The sequence below is a fragment of the Sander lucioperca genome, chromosome 1, assembly GCF_008315115.2.
Source record: "Sander lucioperca isolate FBNREF2018 chromosome 1, SLUC_FBN_1.2, whole genome shotgun sequence".
Lineage (NCBI taxonomy): Eukaryota > Metazoa > Chordata > Actinopteri > Perciformes > Percidae > Sander > Sander lucioperca.
In genome coordinates this window covers 11,741,422-11,766,237 of record NC_050173.1, presented here as the reverse complement: position 1 = coordinate 11,766,237, position 24,816 = coordinate 11,741,422, and the positions used below count along the sequence as shown (strand labels likewise).

Here is a 24,816-nt window from a genome sequence, read left to right as displayed (position 1 = left end):
TGCTCAGAAGATTTTTTTTAGTGAAGACAATTCTTCTGAGGTGGCAACTGTGATTTTGTGAGATTATTCAATATCAGAGTCAGAGAATAGGCGACATCCAAAGATGAATACTTATATCATTGAAGAAAGTATGTTGTTGGACAGAAGGATTGCTAAGATTTGTTTGAGTTTGGGACGATTAATTTCAGTGATTGACAACTGCAATTCGCTGAAACATCCTTGATTTCCCCCTCGGCTGTTCCTTGGTTTTGTCAAATGTAATCACAACCAAATCAGGTTTTGGATAAATCCTGGACCATAGACCAATAGACCAACCATGCATATGTGGAATAATTTTGGATCTACAACACTTGGTTGCAGTTGTTTCTCACAAGGTTTAAGGTTTGAGGGGCGGCCAGTCCACACAGCTGATAGGTCTTGTTTTCCAGCAGCAAGCTCCATCACATCTACATCTCAGTCACTTCTTTTTCAGGTTTTCTTTGGGTCACTGCATTTTACAATTAAAATACAATAAGTTTTAGCGATGCTAGCAGCATGGCTCCAGAGATGGCCGTGTCGGTCTGTCAGTTGGTCCACCACTTTGTCCAGACTGAATAATCTCATCTGCTAGATTGCCATGAAAGGTTATACGTACAGACATTCGTGGTCTCCAGAGGACGAAGTCTACCGAATTTTCACTTTAACTAAATTTAGCATGTTTCCCCATAATGAAGCTTAATGACTTTGATTATTCTGACTTTTCCTCTTGGGCCACCATGAGGCTTTGTGTGAAATGTCTCAACAACTATGAGATGGATTGATGATGATACAATCAGACTCAGCTGTACTTTGTGTTTAGTGCTAATTAGCAAATGTTAGCATACTTACATGCTAAACTTAGATAGTGAACATGGTATACCCGCTAAACATTAGCATGTTGGTATTGGCATTGTTAGCATGTCAGCATGCTGATGTTAGCATTGAGCTCAAAGCAGCACTCACAGATCTGCCAGCATAGCTGTAGACACCTGCTCTACTGGCAAATGAAGGGTGTCATCTGTTCTAATTCTGTCTATTCATATCATTATGTTATCGTAGACTAAACAGTGCTTTTTTCCCTGTGTAAGAAAATATCTCAGTCTCCTTAAACTCCCTTACAAACCAAGTACTGTAGCTAAATCCAGCCTTCTCGTATAATGTCCGAAGTCTGCCATGAGGCTGTTTTCTTAATGTTGTTTTCCGCTATGGATTACACACAAACTCTCACACAGGACAAATCCCGAACACCTAAGCATTTTCTTTCATCACCCAAAGCCATTTTCCACTATGATACTGTAGCTGCAGCCGCACATTCGGTAAGCCTTCACGGTGTTGTGTGCGGCTTGGTGGATGTGGCTGGCAGACATTCGAGCTCTCTGTTCTCTCCACAGTCAAACTGTCACGCTCTGAATGGCCTCCGCGGTAGTGCAGATTGTGTGGCCCAGGGCAGGACACAGGATTGCAGGATTGTGAAAATTGCTTTTCTCCTCGCCTTCCTCAACTTTACTTCTTCCTAGTGTGCAGATGTACTGTATGTGCAAAACACTGTAGATCCATTTTTTAACTATTTTGCTGCCTGAAATTCATCATTGAGTATTTGAAAAACACACATTAGGAATGTTATTTATTAACAAAAGAGGTACTCATTTCCATTGTGTGTTTATTGTGTTTTTTCACGGTGGCTCTTTTTGGACTTTTTTAAGATCTACCAAACACTACAGTACACATGTTGTCAGCCAGCGATAACATAACAACTGTAAACAATGTTTAGAAAACTGACTTCACATTCCTGCCAAAATTGAATCTCACACCTCCCTATGACAGCAAAGATCAGGGCATGTGAGAAGGGTTAGGGGTTGTGCCTAAAAATAGGATGTTAGGGGACGAATGGGGTCAGTTTGAGAAAAGAATAGTTATTGGCTTGATGTGTAGTAGTCCTTTATTTGTAGTCTAATCTAATTACAAAGTGCTACACACAAGGCAACAAATTAAAAATCAACAATACAAGCACTGACTCAGCCAGACTTATTTCCTGCCGTGGGTTGTTCCAGTGCCTCAGGCCCTGACTGTAAAGTCTCTGAGCCTCCTAGTTTTAAAGATTCATTCTGGTTTTGTTGCAACTTGGGCCTACCATCGGATAGGAAAGGACAGGTCAGTTAGAAAACGAAGACACAAACTGGTAATTGTATACATCGATCATAGTTTACAGACCAACTTCCTGTTTCGGATTTGACCCGCACTTACTTACTCGTACTTACCGCAGTTGTGCCTGAAGAGTGTTCCTGTGCAATGAGCGGTTATTATCAACTTTTGGGTGGACTCACTTTTGGTTCGATCTCCAAATAAAGATTTAGATAACCTGGCTAAACCTGACTCTGATCATCTGACCGCTTGTTTCTCACCCTGTTGACTTTTATTACAGCCTTGTTGCCATGGTGCCAGATCTCAGCGATGAGTAAAATGCTGCTATAACAGATAGAAATCATGGCTAGATCTACGAAAGTAGGACCCACGTTGTAATAAACCTGGATTACCCTTTAAGCCTGTTCTCTGGAAAGGACAAAAGACATCTGCCCAAATCACTGAAGCTCCACATAGGCTCATATGGGGCTAAAAGGTCTGAAATATAGCAATATGATAGTTCATGAAGAGCTTTAAAGGTAATATTTTACGTGTGTGTGTGTGTGTGTGTGTGTGTGTGTGTGTGTGTGTGTGTGTGTGCGTGCGTGCGTGTGGCCGTGCGTGCATGTGGGTGTAGGTGGTTGTGTGGTTCTTGACTTTACACACCCATCTCCACTGTACTCTCTTCTCCTCTGGCTTTTGTTCAGGAGAATTGATTGTCCCTTTGTTCGCCTTCGAGATGGATCGCAGCACTGGCAGGCAGCGTTTGGTGGAGTTTTATTCAGCCATCCAGCTTCCTAAATGTGCTTTCATAGCCTCCATTACACCAATCATTAATTACTCATCCCGCCACAGTGCTTGTCTCGCCGGTTGCTACGGAAACGGGCCCGGCTGCGAAGGTGCACCGTGGTTACATGCTGTTGTTGTGACCGTGATCTGTGTCTTTTATTTGCAGGTTGTTTAGTTTGATTGTCTGTGAGTCATATGCAGTTTCTCAGATGCAGCTGACTGGACTAACGCTCAGATATGAAATTTTAACGATTATACATCCCACTACTGCAGTTTCTGTTTATTTTATCTTTTAATTTGTGATGTCCAATATTTCACATATATACATATTTCTTAAAATGGAGGCTTTATAATAACAGTTCAGTCAAAGGTATTTGTACTGACTGACCATAAAGAGCATGCTACATCATGCTGCTGTGCCTCCATTTGTCTGGCTGTCCAATGTCTGTTGTGTTTCTCTAATGCATTTTCTTCTTTCTCCTTATTTCAAGTAGTTTGGTCTTATGTTTAGAGCAGCAGCAAGGTTGCAGTTTGTATGACGTTTAGGAATGAAGTGCTGGAAGTTAAGAAAAGGCATCTTCGTTTATAGCTCCTCCATCTATCCTCCATCCTCCCTCCTTCATCCTCACTCATAGCTCCTCCATCCTCGCTCGTAGCTCCTCCATCCTCCCTTCTCCATCCTCCCACCTCTGTCTTTACAATGAACTGTTCTGTCTGAGAGCACAGGGAATGCTGTCCACCAGCTATTTATTTCTCCTATATAGAAGCTCATTTAGAGTTTACTGTCACTGTATTATTATTATTTTTTTGGATTTAAAGGATGGATTGCAGGCTCTTCACAAATCACATTTACTGACCAACATTTCAATATGTCAACCTCCTCTGTTTCTCTTCTCTCTCCATCAGGCCAGCCAGCTTGGAGTCTACCGAGCATTTGTGGATAACTACGAACTGGCTGTGGAGACAGCGGAGAAGTGTTGCCAGGCTAACACACAGTTTGCTGAAATCTCCGAGGTAAGAAGCAGAGAGGAAAGAATGGATAACAACACCAACTAAGGGGTTGAAATACCTGTTTTTATTAAAAGTGATAATCCAGATGTGGGGAAAGGAATTGGAAACAGTTACTGGTTTAGCTCCTACTGTACCTCAAAGCTGTTGCAGGAGTTGAGGCTGTGATCTCTCAGTTATGGGGTCATTTAACCACTGTGTAAAAGTATTCAGTCAAACACTTAACCCCCTACATACCAGCAACTTATCCAATTGAGTTTCACAAGTTTTTGATGTGTGGAGCAATGCTGTATCTAATTTAGTTATGGACAACACACAAGTACATGTTCAGTTGAACATTTATCATAGATGTGATTTTCACCAACATTACATGTAATTCTTTGTTGGAGTTCCATAATTCCTGCCTATACTATACGATATCCTGTTTCTGCACACTTTTTGTTTATGTGCAACATTTTTTTCTCCTTTTGATTTTGATTTGCTATGGTTACTCATACTATTATGTTAAAATAGTTGGGCGTGTGTAGCTGTATACTAATTTATATATATATATATATATATATATATATATATATATATATATTAAAACATGCCCAATCTGCTGCAGCTGGACAGTTTGTAAGAGAAAGGCAGCGTCACATGGTCACACAAAGATGACAAAGAAGATAACTGACTTGCAGCAGAGTATTAAATTATGTGGTATTAGGACAAGGTGTTGTAAAGAAAGGGTCTATTTTGCAGCTGCTTAACAGTTTTGTCCCTGATTCAGTGTACTTGCAAAACTCTCTCCCATTATTCACCCACGCAGCTTTTAACATTTCCCTGCATTTAAATTTGCATGTACTGCTGAATATTTCTTTACAAATGCAGCCAGAGGCAATTTGTGTGTGTGTGTTTGTTCAGTTACACGTGTGTACATCAGTTAAATTGGGAACTGCAGAGGAAGGTTGCTTGGTTTCATTCTCCTCGCTGACCAGGAAAATCTGAGCTTAGTATCACCTACACACAGACCATAGATGAGCCTTGACAGCATAATGAATTTATACATTTATCTTTTCCCCAAACACAAGTTTCCAACAGCTTCGAGGGCTCAGAACAATTTATTTTATAATAGACAAACTAGATTTGAAAACACTTATTTTATATGCCTCCAATCTAGTTTTGGAGGTTGATGTAAGAAAATTGACGGTGGTTTTAAACTAGTAATCTACATTCCCAGCAGTGTTATATTCAACCAATCTAACGAGGGTGGGAATTGTGAAAAGGTATTACAGCTCTCTTCATACATTTTGGGGTTTGTCCAGCAGCTATAAGAATGGGTTCAGATGCAGCCTTTAAAAATAATGTTTCGTTACTATAAATCGTACTCGTTGTGGGAGGCTTATTTGAACTACAGTATGTTGTATATTAAAACGGAGCAAATGTACACCTCTGGCTACATCTTTGTGCTCTTTTTTCTACATTTTTTTCCTACATTTTTTCAAGCAGTTTCTGGTACACCATCAGTCTTCGTCTATGTTTTATGAGCTCTACCAGTTAGCGTTGAGGCTGGTGTCTACATGCAGGATGGGGAATTCATCATCGGTGGTTGTTAATGGCCTAAGTAATGATGCATGACTCTGAGCCATCTAAGCAAGATGGTGGGGGGAAAAGCTGCTGAGAATGGCATAATTAATCTGGAAGCGCATGACCTCAGTGCTTGAGCAAGGATAATAACCTCACTATTTTTTGCATATGGCTGAACCATACTAAACTGGTTTTTAAAGGTCTTTTTAAAAGGGGTTTCCTCTTTGAACCTGCCTTTTGTCTCCAAACAGAACCTGAAGGTGAGGAGCCCCAAGGATTCTAAGGACCAGACGGCCAAGAACTCTCTAGAAGGTCAGTCACATATCACATCATGCTAGTGTTTACTTAATTATATCTATTAAAATATATACATAAATTAAAATATGTACATATAGCATATTATAGTAATTCAGTCTGGTTTCTCTCCTTTTTCATGTACAGCATTGCTATATAAACCAGTGGACAGAGTGACTCGCAGCACATTGGTACTTCATGTGAGTACGACTGAGCGCTAAGGCAGCAACACATCTTAATAATGTCACATCACAAATGGTATGGTATGCTCACAAGTTAACCCTTATAGGCATGGCACAGGTGATGAAAACCAAACTGGCCAACAACTGTTTTTTATTTCATGTATTTCTTACAAATCTGCTTTGTCACCATCACAATCTTTACAACATTTTCTCCATCAGTACCAAAGAAAAAGAAAAGAGAATTAAAGAGAGGAAGAACGGCCAATAATAATATGAATTGTTCATACATATACCTTAATATGTGTTTTTTTTTTTACCTGGTTTAAAGTTAATATTTCTCCATCTACCACTGTACTTCAGGACTTGCTCAAACACACGCCCACCAGCCACCCGGACCACCCACTTCTGCAGGACGCCTTGCGGATCTCCCAGAACTTCCTCTCCAGCATCAATGAGGAGACGACGCCCCGACGGCAGTCTATGACTGTTAAGAAGGGAGAGGTGAGATTTACATAACATTTGATGAGTTAAGATTGGCCCCAACATGTAACCCAGTTTTATACCTTATTGTCATGCTCTTCTTCAAACAGCTGATAGGCATGGATTGTTGTGGGTTACAACATCTATATATGTTGTGTTGTGGCTTGAAATGTTTTTGTTTTAATGTATCTCTGACAACATGACTATGAACGGCAGCAAATAACAATACATCAAATTCTGATTCATACAGACTGTCCCTTTCGACTTATTATTTTAACTAAAATAAAAGACTCAAAGGTGATACCAAGCAATCTATTTCCTCTTACTCCACTTTTCAGTTTAACTCTTTCCAGCTCTGGTGTTAAGCATGATGATGTCATAACCCCGCCTTCTAAATGATCATGAAGTCGCTGCCAAATGAGTGCACAGGACCCGCCAATCTGTAGCCTTATATGGTCATACCAGGGTTGCCTAGTTGAGGCTGATTCTCTGTTTGCTCTGTCTCTCTCCTGTGGCTTCCCATCCCTCCATCTTCCCTAACGCAAACACACACACACACACACACACACACACACACACACACACACACACACACTCAAAACCTACCCCCCACTGTCTCTGTCATCCCCGGAGATGACTTGACGCACATGAATGGACACCTCTTGATTGATAGCTTGCGTGACACTGCCGTACATAATGCTTTGTAATGAGCCACCGGTCTGCTCTGACTGTCAGATTCCAAGTTAATTATTCATAAATGGAGAAGGCTGTGCCGGCTCCTCCCTCTGCTCACAGGGGGGTCATTACCGCACCCTTTCCACACACACACACACACACACACTTTCCTACTCTCTGTTCAATTCACTCGCATTCTATCTCTTGTTTGCCTTTGAACATGCACACTCACCCGGACACACACACTTCCCCCTCCTATCCCCGCAGGCCCCAGTTCCATCCAAGTCTGTCCAGACCTCCACACCAGTCATCAAATATTTATTATGGCTACATGAAAGCAACACATGGAAATCAATGGGGCCCATTAAATCATACCTTTAGAGTATATAATATGCTTGAGGTTTTTGTCTATATGTCATCGTCTGAGCTGCGACATATAACTCGCTTGAAAAGATTGTCATTGGGTCAACCTCTATGCTCACCCAGAGTGTGCGCCGCATGTAGGCTGAGTCCTTGGGCCCGGGTTCGAGTCCAACCAGTGGCCCTTTTTGCTGCATGTCATCCCCCCTCTCTCCCCTTTCCTGTCTTCAAGCTCTCCTGTTAATAAAAGGCCATAAAAGCCCCAAAAAATAACCTTAAAAAAAAAAGATTGTCTTTACCTGGAAAGTTGGGAAGCTGATGTTGCATTTAATAAGAAGGACGATGCTTAAACTAAGCATCAGCAAGAAATAAAAATGTAATCACGTCTAGTAGAGATGTGTTTGTAATGCTGTTTTAATATCTCTAAGATAATCATTAAAGTCATTAAATGATCAAGTAATTTGAGTTTCCAAGTCAGCACGCCCTCGCCCTCCTAAATGGTCACTCTGCTGAAGCTGAATCTGTTCTCTGACCTCTCCACAATGTCTGTGCACGTTAACATTGTTACAGTGTTAACTGTACTTTTCTGTGCCTTTTGATGTCCAAAGGGGAACTCGGGCCTTTGGAAGCGCTGATGATTTAACTTAGTTAAGGAGTTGCCCTCATTATTTTTTATTCGTGTGATATCAACACCAATTTGATGAGTGCAGGATATGTGTAGACAAAATTAAATTTATTAAATTCATACAGTAGCTTTTAGTGGCTGATAGTGATACTGGGCTCACACATTTTACAGAACTAATGAGTTGTAACTTTCTTTTTGTTAATCTAAGTGTTGAAGATTTGTTTGGCTGCACACAGCGCTCTGTAGTAGCTGTTGAAACAGTCAGAAATGTCAAAGGAACACTGAGTCTACAAACATTAGCATGGTGTTGTTCTGTCCGTTCTCAGAGTTAAGTGATGATTTAAGGGTGCGGGAAACCCTTTTGTTGATTTATGATCTGACCTGAAATTTAGACGATTCAAGGAGCGCTGGAGTGTCACTTTTTTTTACCCTCCATGTGTACACAGTAGTGATAACCTGTGGTTTGTTCAGTGGAGGCATGCAGGAGCAGAGCAGCACAAGTGGCCCCCAGAGGCCCTGGCCCAGCCAGATGAGGGGAGGGGACAAACACAAGCTGCTTAATTAAAATGCAAATGATGGCGCTGCCTAAATCTTAATTCACCTCCTCGTTTTGCTTTGTTTGCCTGTGGGAAAGATGTGCTCCTGATGTGACAGTGTGTGTGTGTGTGTGTGTGTGTGTGTGTGTGTGTGTGTGTGTGTGTGTGTGTGTGTGTGTCTGTGTGTATTTCATGTAGAAATGCAAACCACTTTCATCTGTCTGTACGTCTGTCTTTCACTCTATCATAACTGGTCCCCATATACACAAATTGTTTTACACATATACAACAACAAAACACACAAGAGCAGAGAAGTGCAGAGAAGCCCCTCCGAGCGTGTGTTCTAAAAATAAACACGGATCTTTTGTAAATGTATGCCATTACTTGTGCACACGCTCTCAGCTCCTCTAAAAGATGGTCAATATTTAATCTGCATTCTGCCTCACGTCTCTCTCCTTCCACGTTGGTGCTGCTGATGTTTCGGTCAGCTATTATGAGAAATACTGTAGATGAAGTCACTTTTCTCCTACTGGCTGTTCGATATTATGAAAATGTCATCTGATGCGCTGAGACAGCTGGTTTGTTAAGGATGTTTTTCCCCCCAGTAGCAGAGCAAAGCAGCAGCGTAAGCACATTTTTTTTAATTCATCAGATTACTGATGAACTGCAATATGTGTCTGCATTCAAAGATAAAACAATAAACCTTGATTAAATGAGAAAAAAAAGTATCTGCAGGCATTTAGCGAGTGTGTCAACCCCTTCCTTCAGTGTTAAAATAAAATTCACTAGAACAGCATTATTTAGGCTATTATTTTTACGTGTTTTTTCTGTTTAGTTTCTGATTCAGAAATGAATATTCATAATCTCTGTCTAATTCTGATTTGATGGAGTCAAAACCTTTGTTAAGGTTTTTGTATTGACAGATTTAAATAGGCAGGTTAAACAGCTGCTTTTGTGTCCTAGTATTTTACTGGCCAGTCTTGTTTTATCCCATTCACTCCCACACAGTTAGAAGCCTGTAAATCCTTAATCTAGCTGTTATCCCTCCCTTTATTTCATCTCTTCATCATGAGATCAATGGAGAAGAGGATTATTATTATTATTGAAGCTTGATGGGCTGCGTAGTTTCTCAGTGGGTCATTTGAAGTCCAGTTCATCTACCTGTAAGTGAAGATAAATCTAATGTGCAACAATTCTGCTGACCCTTCATTTTTAATCTGCGTGAGTCGGCGTTTATAGTTTTGCAGTTAGGGTACTTTTTGTATAGTAATCCAACCTAATCTAATTTTGTACTTTTCTGTAGGATAATTAGAGAACAGCATTCTTAGTTTCTCTTAGTCTTCTCTAATTACCATCTATAGAAAAAGTCCACACTCCTTTTGGAAGGAGGAAAAACAGCTGAACTGGTCTCTGTTGGTCTAAAGGTATACACCCAACATCATAGCTATGTGGTCAGGTGTGGTCTGTCATAATTGTGACCACAGCCAACTGGCGATGTAGAGTGGTACCATGGTGCCACGCTACAGCATTGCTGCACAGGATGTGGAAAAAAGCATGTTGCCACCACTAGCTGGCTGGGCAAACAGGATTAATAGACTGGGCACAGTTACTCTTTGAAAAGTTAAATAAAAAAAAAAGTTGGAGGAGGAGAATACAGACAGAAGAAAGAAGAAATCATACAAATATAAAAATAGATAGAAGTATAAAACACAAAACTGTAGTGTAGTAGTGCAAATCTGGTATGAACAGGTAGAGGATGTAGCCTCCTGTCTTTTCCTTTATACTGTAGCCACCATGAGGTAGACATTTTTGGGGTTCTAGGGTTTTAGTGAAATGTCTCAGCCATTAAAATGTAAGGAATCCTAATGACTTTGGTGTTTTTTATATATATATATATATATATATATATATATATATATATATATATATATTAAATGCCCTTTACACCACAAATCGGATTGGATCAGACTGATGCATTGGTGCTTTTAATATACAGTACGTGTATAGCCTCACAGTATAGCGTCAGTTTTCCTCCTTCCTTTAGTTTGTTGTTGTATTTGAGTAATGTGCCAAAACTAAGCGGAGCAGTCTGACCAATGTCTTATTCTAACTACTGTATAGTAGGCAACTTGTCCTAAAAATAGACCGACATGACAGAATGTAGATTGATGGAAGTAAGGCAAGATGGAGCCTTGTTTTATATTCTAGTTAGAAAATATCCTCAGGGGGATTACATTACATGTGGAAACACTTCATAGATGTGGTGTTCTTGTGGCATCAAAGTCCCAAAACCCAAAGATTGAGCCTGAAAGATGAACATTACAGTTAATACTTACCAGGGACTCATTGCAAAGAGTAATTTCATCATATCTCAAGTCTGAGTTACAACATAAACTGGATCATGAGATGAGTTGTTGTGTGCGTTGGTCTGACAGGTGTAGGATGCCAGTTGCCATTAGAAAAATATGCCATATAGCCAGAAGGCAACTCATCTGGAAGTTCTCTATCAGAGATTGTCATCATTGCAGGCTTCATTATCTAGCTGGTAATGAATAATTACATCCACCAGTGGGAATTGGATCCTTATTTTGGGGATAAAAACAGGATTGTAATCTGCTGCAGGATCTTCATGTGTGCTTGCAAGTGCATGTGCATGAATGCCTCAACAACAGATTACTGCAGTGGAGCTGTGTTGGGTATCAGTACAGTAAGAAACTGCAGCATGCTATGTATTCCAATTGGGAGCTACTCTGTTTCTCTCATTTCTTCTTTCCACTTTCTCCTTCTCTCCATTCTCTTTCAGCCATTTACTTCCCTTTTGCTGTGCTCTCTCTGTCTTGCTCATCCTCCGTTCACCCTCTCCATCATGCACAAGCGTCAACACTGAGTGACACAGCATGAACCTCCTCTTTGCAAGCAGATGTCCAGTCAGGTTTTTTGTAAGCACATAAACCTTTCCTACACAAGCAATCAGCTCCACTTCACTACTGTTCTGGCGGTGACAGTAGCTGTGTGGTCATGATGGAGGGGGGAGGAGGAAGGGGAAAGGAGGGCACAAAGATGAAGATAAGGATGTGATTGGTTCTGAACCAGTGTGATGTCACACTGCATGGCCTTGCTGCCAGGGCGTTGTAAGGTTGGCTTGGCTGGGTGCTGGTGTGGCCCCTGGAAGAAAATGGAAGTGAGAAGGAAGAAAAACAGATTTTCTGTTAGCAGATTTTGGTGGACACCACTACTTTCTGATTTGCTTGCTTTGTAGGGCAGCAGTAAATGGACTGTACAACTCATTTCTTTCTGCATATTGATAATGTTATAGCCCATTAGCTGTCATTCCTCTTGTCAGTGTTTCTTATTAAAACAAGAAACCTGCAGCTTAAATGTTGTCAGCAACCAGTGCCTACTCTTTAATGTTTTGACTCTGAATTAAATACATTGTTATCTATGATGGCTTTGCAAGTGTTTGTTCTCAAACAAATGATCAGGTAATTACCTCAAATAAATAGGTACAATCAAGCTAAATATTGAAGGCAGGGGCGTCCTCTAGCTCACCCAGTAAGAGCGTGCCCCATGTAGGCTGAGTCCTTTGCAGTGGGGTGGGTTCAAATCCGACCTGCTGCCCTTTGCTGCGTGTCATCCCCCATCTCTGTCCCCCTTTCCTGTCTATCCACTGTCACTATCTAATAAAGGGAAAAAGCCCCAAAAATAATCTTTAAAATAAATAAATATATATATATATATATATATATATATATTGAAGGCAAAGTAGGTGAAATCAGCTTGTAACTTGTAGAATAATCCAAATTAATCAGACACACAAATATAGTTTGTGCAATTAAAAGAATGAATGCAAAGCCAAAATTGCAAGGTCCCTTCCCTGCTAGATATAACTACTCTGTTTGACTGCTGAGTTAAAATACAAAATTTCATTTTATTCTCTCAGTTTTTCTTTCAAAGTGAACCTCTACTGCCTAACCGTTTATTATACCCCGTACCACAAGTAAAACCAAGGTTATGAGCATGTGAAGGTGGATCATTTACTACTGAGTTGTGGTTTGGCATTTCTCTGCTCCCTGTTATTGTTCTAAGTCCATTCTTGTAAATGTGTTTTCTTATTTGGAAAATGACATCACTGCCCCCTTTTGGCAAATGACAGTATTACACATCTCATTACATAGTCTGACATCAGTGATTCCTAGTCTGCCATTAACTCATTCATTCCTCTATATCCTGGAAAATTGATGATTATGCCAGAATATGACAAAAGCATTTAGCAGGTGATTCGTTTAATTCATGCAATTTAATGCAAGACCCTCCACGCCTTTTGGGTAATAATGTGGTTAATATTTAATGAACATAAGTAGGTTGCACATGAGCTTTGTCACTGGTGATTGAGTAAAGCAGACATTTTTGATTAGGAGTCTCCCTGGGTTCCTTGTCACCTCCATTCCGTTCTTTGCCTTGTCTCCTCCACGTTTCTTGCTGGTAAAACAGGAATGGTAAGGTGGGAAGAGAGGAGAAGCCATTAATCTATGGGATGCATCCCAATACAAAGGCTCTGCAAACTAACTGTTTCCTGTCCACAAGTTGTAACAGTTACTGACCCACCACTGGTGTTGTTCTTGCCATAGAGCCGTCAGCTTCTGAGGGATAGTTTCATGGTGGAGTTGGTGGAGGGAACCAGGAAGCTGCGACATGTCTTCCTTTTCACTGATCTGCTGCTCTGCGCCAAACTGAAGAAACAGATCGGAGGGTAAGAAACCTGACTGTTTTTTGTTTGTTTTTTACCTTATCCTCACTAAGTAAGAGTGACTGCCACAGTGAAATACACCAAAATACGTAGATTCCCAACATTGCAGCCATGCAATGCAGCCAAATAACAGACAACTCCCCCCACACCCCATTCATCCACATCTTTGATCCGTCTTTATCAGTCCACTCCTCCTTTCATACTTCCTTCACATCTGCTCTCTTTGTTTCTCTCCCACTGCAGTAAAAACCAACAGTATGACAGTAAGTGGTACATCCCCCTGACTGAGCTGACCTTCCAGGGCCCCGAGGAGACGGAGCCACTTACCATCCCCCAGGTCCCCGATGAAGAGCTCGATGCCATGAAGGTCAAGATCTCACACCTCCGCAGCGAGATTCAGAGAGAGAAGGTAGCGTTGATACACTGTTTCACCAAATCTGTTCAGGAACTATAGAAAAAAAGTCAGATTTTTAGATTGACAACAGTGCAAGTTTGTCCTCTGAGTGTTTAGTTTAGTTTAGTGTCTTATTGGATACAACATTTCTTCCAATGTAAGGTGATAAAGGTAAGGTTTCCCCACACAAACATAAACACACAGTCAAAAGTTTTCACCTCTGTGATTTCAGAGAGCCAACAAGGGTTCAAAAGTCATCGACCGTCTCAGGAAGAAGCTGTCTGAACAGGAGTCTCTGCTACTGTTAACATCTCCGAGCATGCCCATCAGAGTCTACAACAAGAACGGCAAGGTGATGGCACTCTCCAACTTAATCATCATTTCTGCCCCATCACCCTCCTCCTACTACTCAAAATTCATTCTTCTTGATCTGTCTCATACTTAGAATCTCTTGTATCAGTATGGAGCAATTGCTGTATGATATCTTCTATGTGTTAAAGATGATCTGGACAAGAATTCATAAGTGCAGAGTTTAAATTTCAATATTCAATTCAATGAACTTTATTTATCCGTTAGGAACTTCATTTGTTCAGAACATCAGTGAGTGTAAAGTTCACATACCCAGCAACACAACACAATATACCACACACATCACATACTAGCAGTCCAACAGTGGTCAGTAGGTACAACTTGCTAAGCACAATTAGGCCTGCATGATAAATCGTTATAAAATCGCGATCTCGATTCACCCCTGTTCGCGATTTAATTTTTAAATGACTTCGATTTTTATTTTTTTTTCTCCTTCAATTAATTTATTGAAAGCATTTGACATTGACATGTTTTAATTATGTTAAGACATATTCAAGGAGTTCAGATAGAGCCTGTATCAGGGCCATATTTAGTTCAATGTGTTATATGTCACTATTTTTGGTAGCCTACTGTACTTAAATGGTCAGTATGTACTTTATTTTCTTTATTCATTGAAGCCTCTATGTTTATAGGCTTGTGGTGATGCGCAATGTGCTATAGGTGCCCAAAACAAATCTATGTTTGGTACTGCCAATTTGTTTTGTTTTGTCATGGTTCATGTATGCAATAAACATTACACTTCGTGACAAAAAAAATGTGGCAGAGAATTGTGATATTAATTCTAAGCTAAAAAATCGTGATTCATATTTTTCCCCGAATCGTGCAGGCCTAAGCACAATACAGTACATGAAGAATAGGCACACAAAAAAAAAAAAGAATGTTTAAAAAAAAACAAATAGTATTAGCACAGATGACACATGTCCTTTTAATTGTTCAGTCTGCCTCTCACCAGATTTATCAGTGATGAACTAACAGCCGTTTTTTTTGTTTTCAGAGTTATAGTTTCCTGATTTCGTCTGACTATGAACGTGCAGAGTGGAGGGAGTTAATGAAGGAACAGCAGAAGAAATGTAAGTGTCCCAGAAATGTCTACAAATCAAGATTTTTTTTTCATTTGTGAAGAACATTCTAGGCACAGAAACATGATGGAGAAAGAGAAACCAATATACATTATCATTTACAGTCTACATTTATTGTCTTCCCTAAAGGTTTGAAAACTTCCTCCTTGACTTCCATGGAGCTGCAAATGTTGACCAACTCCTGTGTCAAGCTGCAGACTGTCCACCACATTCCACTTAGCATTAACAAAGAAGGTAAGGTACTCATTTTTACATTTAAAAGTTGTTTTTAACACTCAAATCCTGTTTACTAAAATAAAGTTGTCCTCATCATATGATGGATTTAGTAGATATTTCCACAGTAAAATTATAAGCGGTTTGTATAGGTGTGTGGTTACACTTTTACACTTGCTTGATTTCATTATGTTTGTCTTTGTGTGGCAGCTCTGCTTTTAACCATGAAATGCTAGAAAAATTGCCCTGGAAAAAAATGATGATTTAGTTTAAATAGTTGTAATTCAGATGGGAATTAAAAGTACACAGAAGTTTATGCCTTGTGTTTTATACTGTACAAGGCTGTTTTATCCCTTCCTTCCATGTCCATTTCTGTTCCAAAACAAACAGAGATCTGCATGCTTTTCTAATCCCCTTTCGCTGTCTTTTTTTCTTTTTTCTCTGCTCACTGACTGTTTTTCCAGAGGATGAATCCCCCGGTCTCCACGGGTTCCTGAATGTAATTGTCCACTCTGCCTCCGGCCTCAAACAGAGCTTGAGTGAGTCACTCACCTTTAGCCTTCATGCACACAACAGAAAATACAGATAATCAGACAAAATGAGTTACTGAGCAAGGTCAGCTTTAATGTGATCACAGAGCAGTGGGAAACTTTTGGAAGTATGTGTTTCCTTCAGACTTTACTTTTATTTTAGGCTATTTTTTTTAAGTTTCACTACTTAAATGTCTGTATAATTCATAAGAATTAACTTATTTGTGATTGTCGTTTGGTACATTTACTGAGTTGCATAACACCTGCATGAAACACATTTTAACAAATTGAACGTAATTCATTCCTAATTTGCTTTCTGGGGATAACATCTCACATTCAGCCAGTTTGATTGCTACAGTACTGTAATGCATTCACAAAGAACACTTCAGTAGCCAATATAAATGTCATATCTTTTCAATCCTCTCCTCTCTATCAGATCTCTACTGCACATTGGAGGTGGATTCCTTTGGCTTCTTTTCAAATAAAGCCAAGACGAGAGTGTATCGATACACTACTGAACCCAAATGGAACGAGGTAAGACACCGTCACAATACTGCATGCAACTGTAGATATTCCAGTTGGAATAAAATGTCCCTGCAGAGTCTGTATATAGCTAATCGAGGTGTCAATTATGAGTCAATTCTAAAATACTTGACATTTTTACGGTTTAATTATTTAATCATGACTGTGTTGCAACCTGAAGGCCTTTTAAAGTTAAAAATGGAATTGCTATGTATGCACAGATTTGTAAGATGTTACATTTCCTTTATTGGAAAACCATATCAGGATGCTTGTTTCTTTTCAACTAACAAAGACATACATGAACACAGTTCCTTCTTGGAACAGTTTGTACTGCCTGTCATGTATCTGACATCTGGTCCTGTAATCATTTAGCTGTCCATCTTTGAGTAAGCCCCTGCAGACGTATAGCAAAAACACACACATTATGCATACCATATATGCGTGCAAGCAGACACACACACACACACACACACACACACACACACACACACACACACACACACACACACACACACACACACACACACACACACACACACACACACACACAAACAAACAAACAAACAAACAAACAAACAAACAAACGTGAACTCATGTACATGGCACAGCTGGATGTCGGAGGTTAGCACTACAGAGGAAGAAGAGCATTAAGACACAGTCTGTGGAATCAGTTTTCCATCGTGGACCCAAAGACTCTGAGGATTTTGCTCAGCAGAGTGGAAATAATATCGGCTAACGAGGAGCTGCTGGTGATGACTCACATCTGTCCAAATCCTAAGTGAACCAACATAGTGTGGGCCTCAGAACGATGTGCAAAACATATGCAGAGTGCTCCCGTACACAATAACAGAGTCAGAATGTTGGTCAGCTGTGTATGAATTTAAATGTAGGGTGGATGCAGAGGTTGTAGGGTTTCTGGAGGTATATTGCCATTCTTGTTATTCTTGTCTTTATTAGTGTTATTGTACTCATGTACATCTTGGACATTTTTGCAAATCTCCCTACAACTTCAGTACTTTTTGTGTTTTTTCTTCCCCTCAGGAGTTTGAGATTGAGCTGGAGGGCTCTCAGACCCTGAGGCTGCTCTGCTACGAGAAGTGTTACAACAAGACCAAGCAGAACAAAGAGGATGGAGAGAGCACAGACCGCATCATGGGGAAAGGACAGATCCCGGTATGACATTACGTCACCCCCCCCCCCAACAGACCCAACATGACTCATTACTGATAGGCAGTTATGTCACCACCGCTGCCACAAAGCATGAAATCCATATTATTGCTCAGTGAATGACAGTAAACTGAGCATAATGTATAAATTGGCTGATTAGATGAATTACCCTAATATGTAATGGGTGGGTGGAGATCGGTTATATTGTTATAATGGTTATAAATTTCTGTTCAGTGCATGTCAGGAGGATGATGATGTGCAGCATTTTTGATAGAATGACGCAAAGCTTTTATTTTCATGCCATTGATTGATTGTTAAAAAGAAAGGGCCAAAATCCTGATAATACCCCGGGGAAAAAAAAAAACACAGACACTGTCCTCAGCAGCCTGGCCGTGAGACTGGCTGATCGCAGGTTGATAGCAGATCTAGATAGCAGGTGATTAGGTTGCTAAGATGACGCCAGCCTGCAATAATGCCTACATTCACTCATGAGATCAACAGAGGGAAAGCAAAGATACAGGAGAGAGGGAAAGGAAGATACAGACAGATGGAAAGATTTAGTCAGAAACATGAGTCTCTTCTTTTATTCACAGCCTACAAAAACCTCCTTCTCTTACTCCTCCACCCACAGCAGGACAGGTGTGTGTGTGTGTGTGTGTGTGTGTGTGTGTGTGTGTGTGTGTGTGTGTGTGTCAGATTATACACTGCAGAACCTGGTGTCAAGATGTGTAATGTCTTATTTTGTATTTCGTAAACAAACTCAGAAATTAAAACACTAAATATCAAACTTTTAGAGAAAATACTAATGATCCCTTTTTATGTGAGTGATATTTAAATTAACCAATCATAGAACACATGGTGTAGCATTAGCTTCATGTTTGTGTGTCATACACACACTGAATTCATGTGAGCAGTGTTAATTTTAAGCAGCCTGTATCCTGACCACTTTGTTCAAATTGCAGTAGCCATCCGCAATAGTATAAGTCTCCTTGTCTGCCAAACTGTGAATTACAGTCACATACTCCATCTAGTGGTTCCTTTGGTAAACCTGTGACATGATCACTTCCTTAAAGATGATGTAATTCAAATAAACCAGCCTGAGTGGTGAGAAAGTTGCTCCCAGGACATAAATCCAGGGCAAGAAACTACCACTTCTGTCTTCAGTAGAAGCCAGAGTGGCTGATAAATCCCACAGATTACTGCTCAGTTTCACTGGTTTACCAACTAAACAAATGTTTAGAATAAAATAAACTTGTCAGAGTGGCAGGTAGCCGAACATACCTTCCAGGTGTTACCATTTACCTGCCTAAATGTGTTTCTAACACATGCTAATATAATGCAATTATGTATTTCTCTTTATTCTCTGTCATCTGTTTTGTGTGCTTTTTGCTGACTTATTCTTCTGTGAGTTTCCTCCACTTTGTGGAACGTTTTCGGTACCAGCTGCTAATTAATCAAATTTGAAATTGAAATCTATTTTGGTCCAAAATGTAAGTAGTTACACAAACACTTTGGCAAAACAAAAAAAGTTAATTACTCCCTACAAAACTGTACAGTAAAAAAAAAAAAAAACACAAGATGTAGGTAGGCTGGAGGTTATTATGGAGATTATTTCTTACAATACTATGCACTCTATTACATATGTCAAACGTCACTGTGAACTAAATTTACAATATCAAACTGTAAAAAATGCCAAAATAATTTTTTTGATCATAAACTTTTATATCTGTTCATTAACTTAAAGAAAAACGCACATTTTCAGTTTTTTTACTACATGAATATACAGAAAATACGATTATTTTTTACGTCAGTCTTGATCTTCTTTTTCTTGAACATGCACATTCATCTCAAATCACATTATCTATATACGGTATATATGATATTTTCACATTGTGTACTGCATACATTATAAAATGAGCTTTGCTGTTTTTAGTGGAATGTAATTCTTTGTAGATAACCGGCTCAAATCAAAGAGCACTCTCAGCAGCGAAAGATTCAGTTATGAGAAACATGATCCAGCTTTGCACGCAACCAGATGGGGCTCAGCCTAGGTAAACACACAACACACAGTAAACTGTGTGTGTTTCCTTGTGTCAAGATGTGTGTGATTTTATTGCTCCATATGGCATGTCTCTTTAGATCTGAGTGTGTTTTTGCACTTCTGGGTGTGAATGTAGGCTCTTTAAACAAATTAGATTGTCATCTTTAGAAAAATACAGTAAAGGGGTGTAATGCAACAAAAAAAAACACCTTTGAAAACATTCCACTACGATAGAGGAAAGATTTTTGTACTGTTGATGCAATTATAACTTTATGCACCGCTTTGTTGACATAACTCAACAGGACATAAGTGTGACAACAAAATGTAAAGATAACATAATCTTAACAAAACAAATAAACATAAAAAATCCATGTAGCTGCAGTGGTTCATGAGAAAATAGTGAGACCGTACCGTTTTCCATGGCCTATAACCTTCCTTAATTTCAAAAATGTTTTAAATATCCTGAAGAGCTAACAGACACGTAAACAAATGGGCAGTGGTGAGAGAAGTATTCACATCCTTTACTACAAAAGTACAAAAGAAGAATCTGCTTCTTAAAGTATCAAAGTAAATAAGTAAATCTTAAAGCTTAAGTGCGTAACTTTTTTATAATAATGAACGTCCGTTACATTCAAGCCATTGCCAAATGAGTTGATACAAAGCTGATTAAGACTATCAGCTCCACACAACTCTCTCTGTATTTCTCAGTATGGCTGTGTTTAGAAATTAGTGTCGTCCGACGACTTTCACACGCAGAAACTCGAGTGAAGATAATTATTAAAAAAAGCTTACAAATCTCGAAGGACCAACTATGGGGGATGTGGTGAAATATCTCTTTAGTTCAAATGTAATATCACCCAATATATGCTTACATGTATTGTCCTTTTGTGCTGCTTCTACCAGCTTGACCCTCCGACTCTCCAAGGCAAAGACTGGCAGAGAACAGTTATTCCCATGAATGGGGTGAGTAAATTAATTATACTTCTTCTATTTTTGTAGTGCTTTCCTGTATTTCCTCCCCTCACGTTTAAAAAGTTGACATATTTGATAATTATCAATTTTCTCAAAATACTCATATTAGGTGTCACTGTTACTTAGCTCCAATAGAGCCTCACATTTATATTATAGTTAGTCTCGCTTTGCCAGACCATCCTCCACGATGCAGAGGAGGGTCTGGCTAGTCTACATAGCATTCCGGGATGGGAGGAAAACATGCTCTGGTTTATTGGCATTTCTTTAAACCAATCACAATTGTCATGGCCGGTACTAAGCTCCGCACGAAGCCGCTGCAAAATAGCCTTGGGAAGGAGCTTGTTTTGGTGGAATGTGTACGTTCAAAAGTTGTTTTAGTTGTAGTCTAGCTAGCTGTCTCAATTTACCCTGCAGAGATCTGAGGGGCAGTTAACCATAGTCCTCATTAATCCACCGGAGTTTAAAATTCTACCACAAAGAAAGTGGAAGGAAACGGACATCGGCGAAAATACATGCATCCGGCGGAATTTCCTGCAGCACCGGAGCAATCCCAGAAGTTGGACGCCGAGGACATAGACTATATTATAGTAGCACACAGCAATGAGGAATACAATCTCGGGGACATGGTTTAGCAGTGGATTTCTCTGTGAAGACTACATCTGGTTTCAACATGTCAGGATTTCCTCAAGATCATGGAAAGCCATTGCAGATGGATGTCAGGCTTGTAACACGCAAACCTGTTTTAACGTAAAGCCATTTTTTTCCTGTGTCAGATTGAGGTTAAACTCTCCATGAAGTTCACCAGCCGAGAGTTCAGCCTGAAGAGGATGCCCTCACGGAAACCCATGGGTGTGTTTGGAGTCAAGATCTCCACAGTGACCAAGTGAGTTGACATTTTAACACACAGTACTGTACTGTACTGTACTGTACTGTTAAACTCCATTTATCCTTGCTTCTAATGGTCTGTCAGGCATCAATGGCACATTTGTATTCTCCAATGATGTTCCTCAGGGCTCGACTCTTGGCCTCCTCTTCTTTTATGGATATGCTAATCTTTTTGTTTTTTTCCTCAAATCCCATAATGTTAGGCTGATGGTTCAATTTCACATGTCTCGTATAGTTTATGTTAATGCATGTAACATTTGCCAATTAGCTCTAAAAACAGGCAGCCTGCTATGTATTTCCCACTTGCAGACTTAACACTTAAATATTTGTAAATTTGAACACTTTGTCGCCTTAATTTCTTTGGTCAAAGGAGGTCAAAGAAGGAAAAGGGAGACAGTTGGGAGGGAAAGGGGGAGAAAGCATGTAGTAGAAGCATCAGTGCGTTATGTGTTCAGTGTGTTGTGTGTTTTTGGCCATTGTTGTTGCTAATGAGTGGCTTAAATAAGGATTAGAGATAACAACTAGGTTTAACAGCAAAAATCAATTAGCGCTGTAGATACAATATTTCTACAGAAACACAAGCAAAGAGTCAGAGGTAACTACGAGCCCTTCCAGTAGTCATAACAATGCAAAACACAGCTTTGAGCCTTGTTCTTTTCCTTCCTTTCAGTAAACAAAACAGTTAGTGCCTTGTTGTTTATTCAGTATTTTCTGCCGGTAAGTTTTACTTAATATAAATGGCTTGTTGGTGATCATTAATGTTTGTCTCCATACAGGCGAGAGCGCTCCAAGGTGCCCTACATTGTCCGTCAGTGCCTAGAGGAGATTGAAAGGAGGGGTATGGAGGAGGTGGGCATCTACCGAGTATCAGGAGTGGCCACTGATATCCAGGCGTTGAAGACAGCCTTTGACACCAGTGAGTATACCCTGCAGGTTTCATGTAATAAAGTCAAAATGTGTTTTATTTCATTTGTCACTTGTAAACATGTCAGTGTGACCATATTTCTGTTAACATCCTTGGTGTGTATGTGTTGGAATTTCATGAAGGAATTCTTATTGCTATTCCTATTAGATTTAGTAGACTTGTTCTAAGATCCCTAAACCTTCATAGAAGGCAGGTAAACTGAAAAATAGTTATAGTACTAAAAGATTAAATTATATTTCAATATGTACAAGATTTACTGTGTCTTTACATCCCCTATCGTGGTTATAATACTGCAACTGCCATGCATTTCTAGGAAAGAAGGCTAAGAGGATTAATTGACCATCACCTGAAGGAAACCATTTTTTGTAATATTTCTGTTTCTGTTGCTCAGGTGATCATTATTGTAAATCTGTGTCTGACTGTGAGTTAACATGAGGCCTTTCTCTGATGTGAAATGATTTAATCAGATTTACAAATTATTAATTTTTTTAAATCAGTTTTAGTGCTTCAAGTGAGAGTTTGCGAACTTGTCTTTTAGTGACAAAGGACAAACAATTACAGGTTCAAAGGGCTTGCAACAGGTTTAATATTCTGTGTTGCTGTCGCCGATGCTATGCACCTGTAACCCAGTCAAGGAAAGGGTTAACAGAAACGTAGTGTTGGCCAATCAGAGGTGGTTGTGCCTGACTCACGCCTTCGGCTGAGTCTCTGAGTGCGGTTGTGAAGAAGTTGGTAATTTCATGGCGCAGATTAGAACCCAAATTGAAACTTAAACAACTAAAATTGCTGAATGTTAGAACATTGTATCACATTGGTCGTTATTACTGTGACTTATAAAGTGTCAGTTTAGTTCCTTCATAGTGTCAAAAAAACGTAACATCACGTAACAATCACATTCTCATTAGGGGCTGAGCCCCCCTAAAGGTCTGATCCTAGAATCACCCCTGGTATTTTGCATTGTCAGAATCTGAGAAGACGGATGGCGACTGCTGCTTATGCCAAGGTGTTTCCCCGTCTTATCATCTTCCTTGGTCATTGCTCGACCTCCTGTTTTCATGTTGTTCTTGTGTCTCTCCTGCAGATCATAAAGATGTGTCAGTGATGATGAGTGAGATGGACGTCAATGCCATTGCTGGGACCTTGAAGCTGTACTTCAGAGAGCTGCCAGAACCACTCTTCACTGATGAGCTCTACCCCAATTTTGCAGGTGGCATCAGTAAGTCACAGGGCTATCAACATTCTCAAACATAGCAAGAGAAAGTCCTTCATTTGCAGGATATGTAAAAACTCAATTCCTTTGCTTCCGTGCAGCCCTGTCTGATAGTGTTGCCAAAGAAAGCTGTATGTTGAACTTACTGCTGTCGCTGCCAGAACCCAACTTGGTCACATTCCTTTTCCTTTTGGATCACCTGAAGAGGTAAGTAAACACACTGTGTTTGCATAAAATGTAGACAGGAATGCCCACATACACCAAAGAAATCTAATAAAACAGATATATGCACTACAACAAGCCATAAATATACAGGAGGTGCATCCAACTGCAAACAAGTGTATGTACATAACTTAATATTTCAGATAGATTTTAATTTCATTTTTTTTTTGTCCTTTTGTTATCTAAATGTTGATATAATATTTCAAACTTGCATGGAAGAATGACTCCTAATATCATTGTGACATGACATGCTAATCTCAAAATGGCATCCTGTTGGGTGCAGTATTCACCTTAATGGCTTTTATACTATTAAAGCATAAGCAGTCACTACTGTGGAATATCATTCAACTGCAACAGCAACATATCTCCTGGTTACCATGGTGATTTTGAATAACAAGATGCTCAAACATTGGATGATTGTGTAAAATGGATAATGCAATGTTATAGCTGCCTTGATTATCAAGAAAATGTGAACTTCTGAGCAGGAGATTGAAAGATGTAGAGTCATAAGAAGAAAACTATTTCTCATTCACTGTTATATTTGATATTTTGTTAAAGGCAAAACTATGGGGAAAGTTACGTTTTTGTTGGTAGGGACAGTAGCTAGCAGTATGTAGGACAGGCTAAGTAAAATAATAAAATGATTATCATTGTTATCGATTAATCTGTGGATTATTTTTATTGATTAATAGTTGAATAGACTATATAAAATGTTCAAAAATAGTGAAAACTGTCCAATGTCGGCTTCGCGGTTTGTAAGGTAACTGTTACACTGTTGTTACAACTGTAAAATATATATATATGTATATATATATATATTTCTTGAAGCTGCACTATCATATGGCTCTTTGTAGCTTTGCTTATTTAAAGCTAATGTACTTGCACT

General features: G+C 39.5%; 1 protein-coding gene across 2 annotated transcripts in view; it reads left to right on the top strand.

Annotated features, from left to right (window-relative positions):
• Positions 1-24,816, top strand: part of bcr (BCR activator of RhoGEF and GTPase) — an 86,508-nt gene that overhangs the window by 57,132 nt on the left and 4,560 nt on the right. For both annotated transcript variants that reach the window (XR_004101266.2, XM_031278019.2), the window contains exons 5-21: positions 3,835-3,942; positions 5,754-5,814; positions 5,944-5,996; positions 6,339-6,479; positions 13,283-13,404; positions 13,645-13,810; positions 14,028-14,147; positions 15,159-15,234; positions 15,373-15,477; positions 15,921-15,995; positions 16,423-16,520; positions 17,550-17,681; positions 20,620-20,679; positions 21,462-21,571; positions 22,350-22,489; positions 23,580-23,714; positions 23,810-23,915. Coding sequence is in view for 1 of the 2 variants with exons in the window: in XM_031278019.2 (XP_031133879.1) it covers positions 3,835-3,942; positions 5,754-5,814; positions 5,944-5,996; positions 6,339-6,479; positions 13,283-13,404; positions 13,645-13,810; positions 14,028-14,147; positions 15,159-15,234; positions 15,373-15,477; positions 15,921-15,995; positions 16,423-16,520; positions 17,550-17,681; positions 20,620-20,679; positions 21,462-21,571; positions 22,350-22,489; positions 23,580-23,714; positions 23,810-23,915 (1,808 nt within the window). In the remaining variant the exon portion in view is untranslated. The remainder of the gene's footprint in view (positions 1-3,834; positions 3,943-5,753; positions 5,815-5,943; positions 5,997-6,338; positions 6,480-13,282; positions 13,405-13,644; positions 13,811-14,027; positions 14,148-15,158; positions 15,235-15,372; positions 15,478-15,920; positions 15,996-16,422; positions 16,521-17,549; positions 17,682-20,619; positions 20,680-21,461; positions 21,572-22,349; positions 22,490-23,579; positions 23,715-23,809; positions 23,916-24,816) is intronic.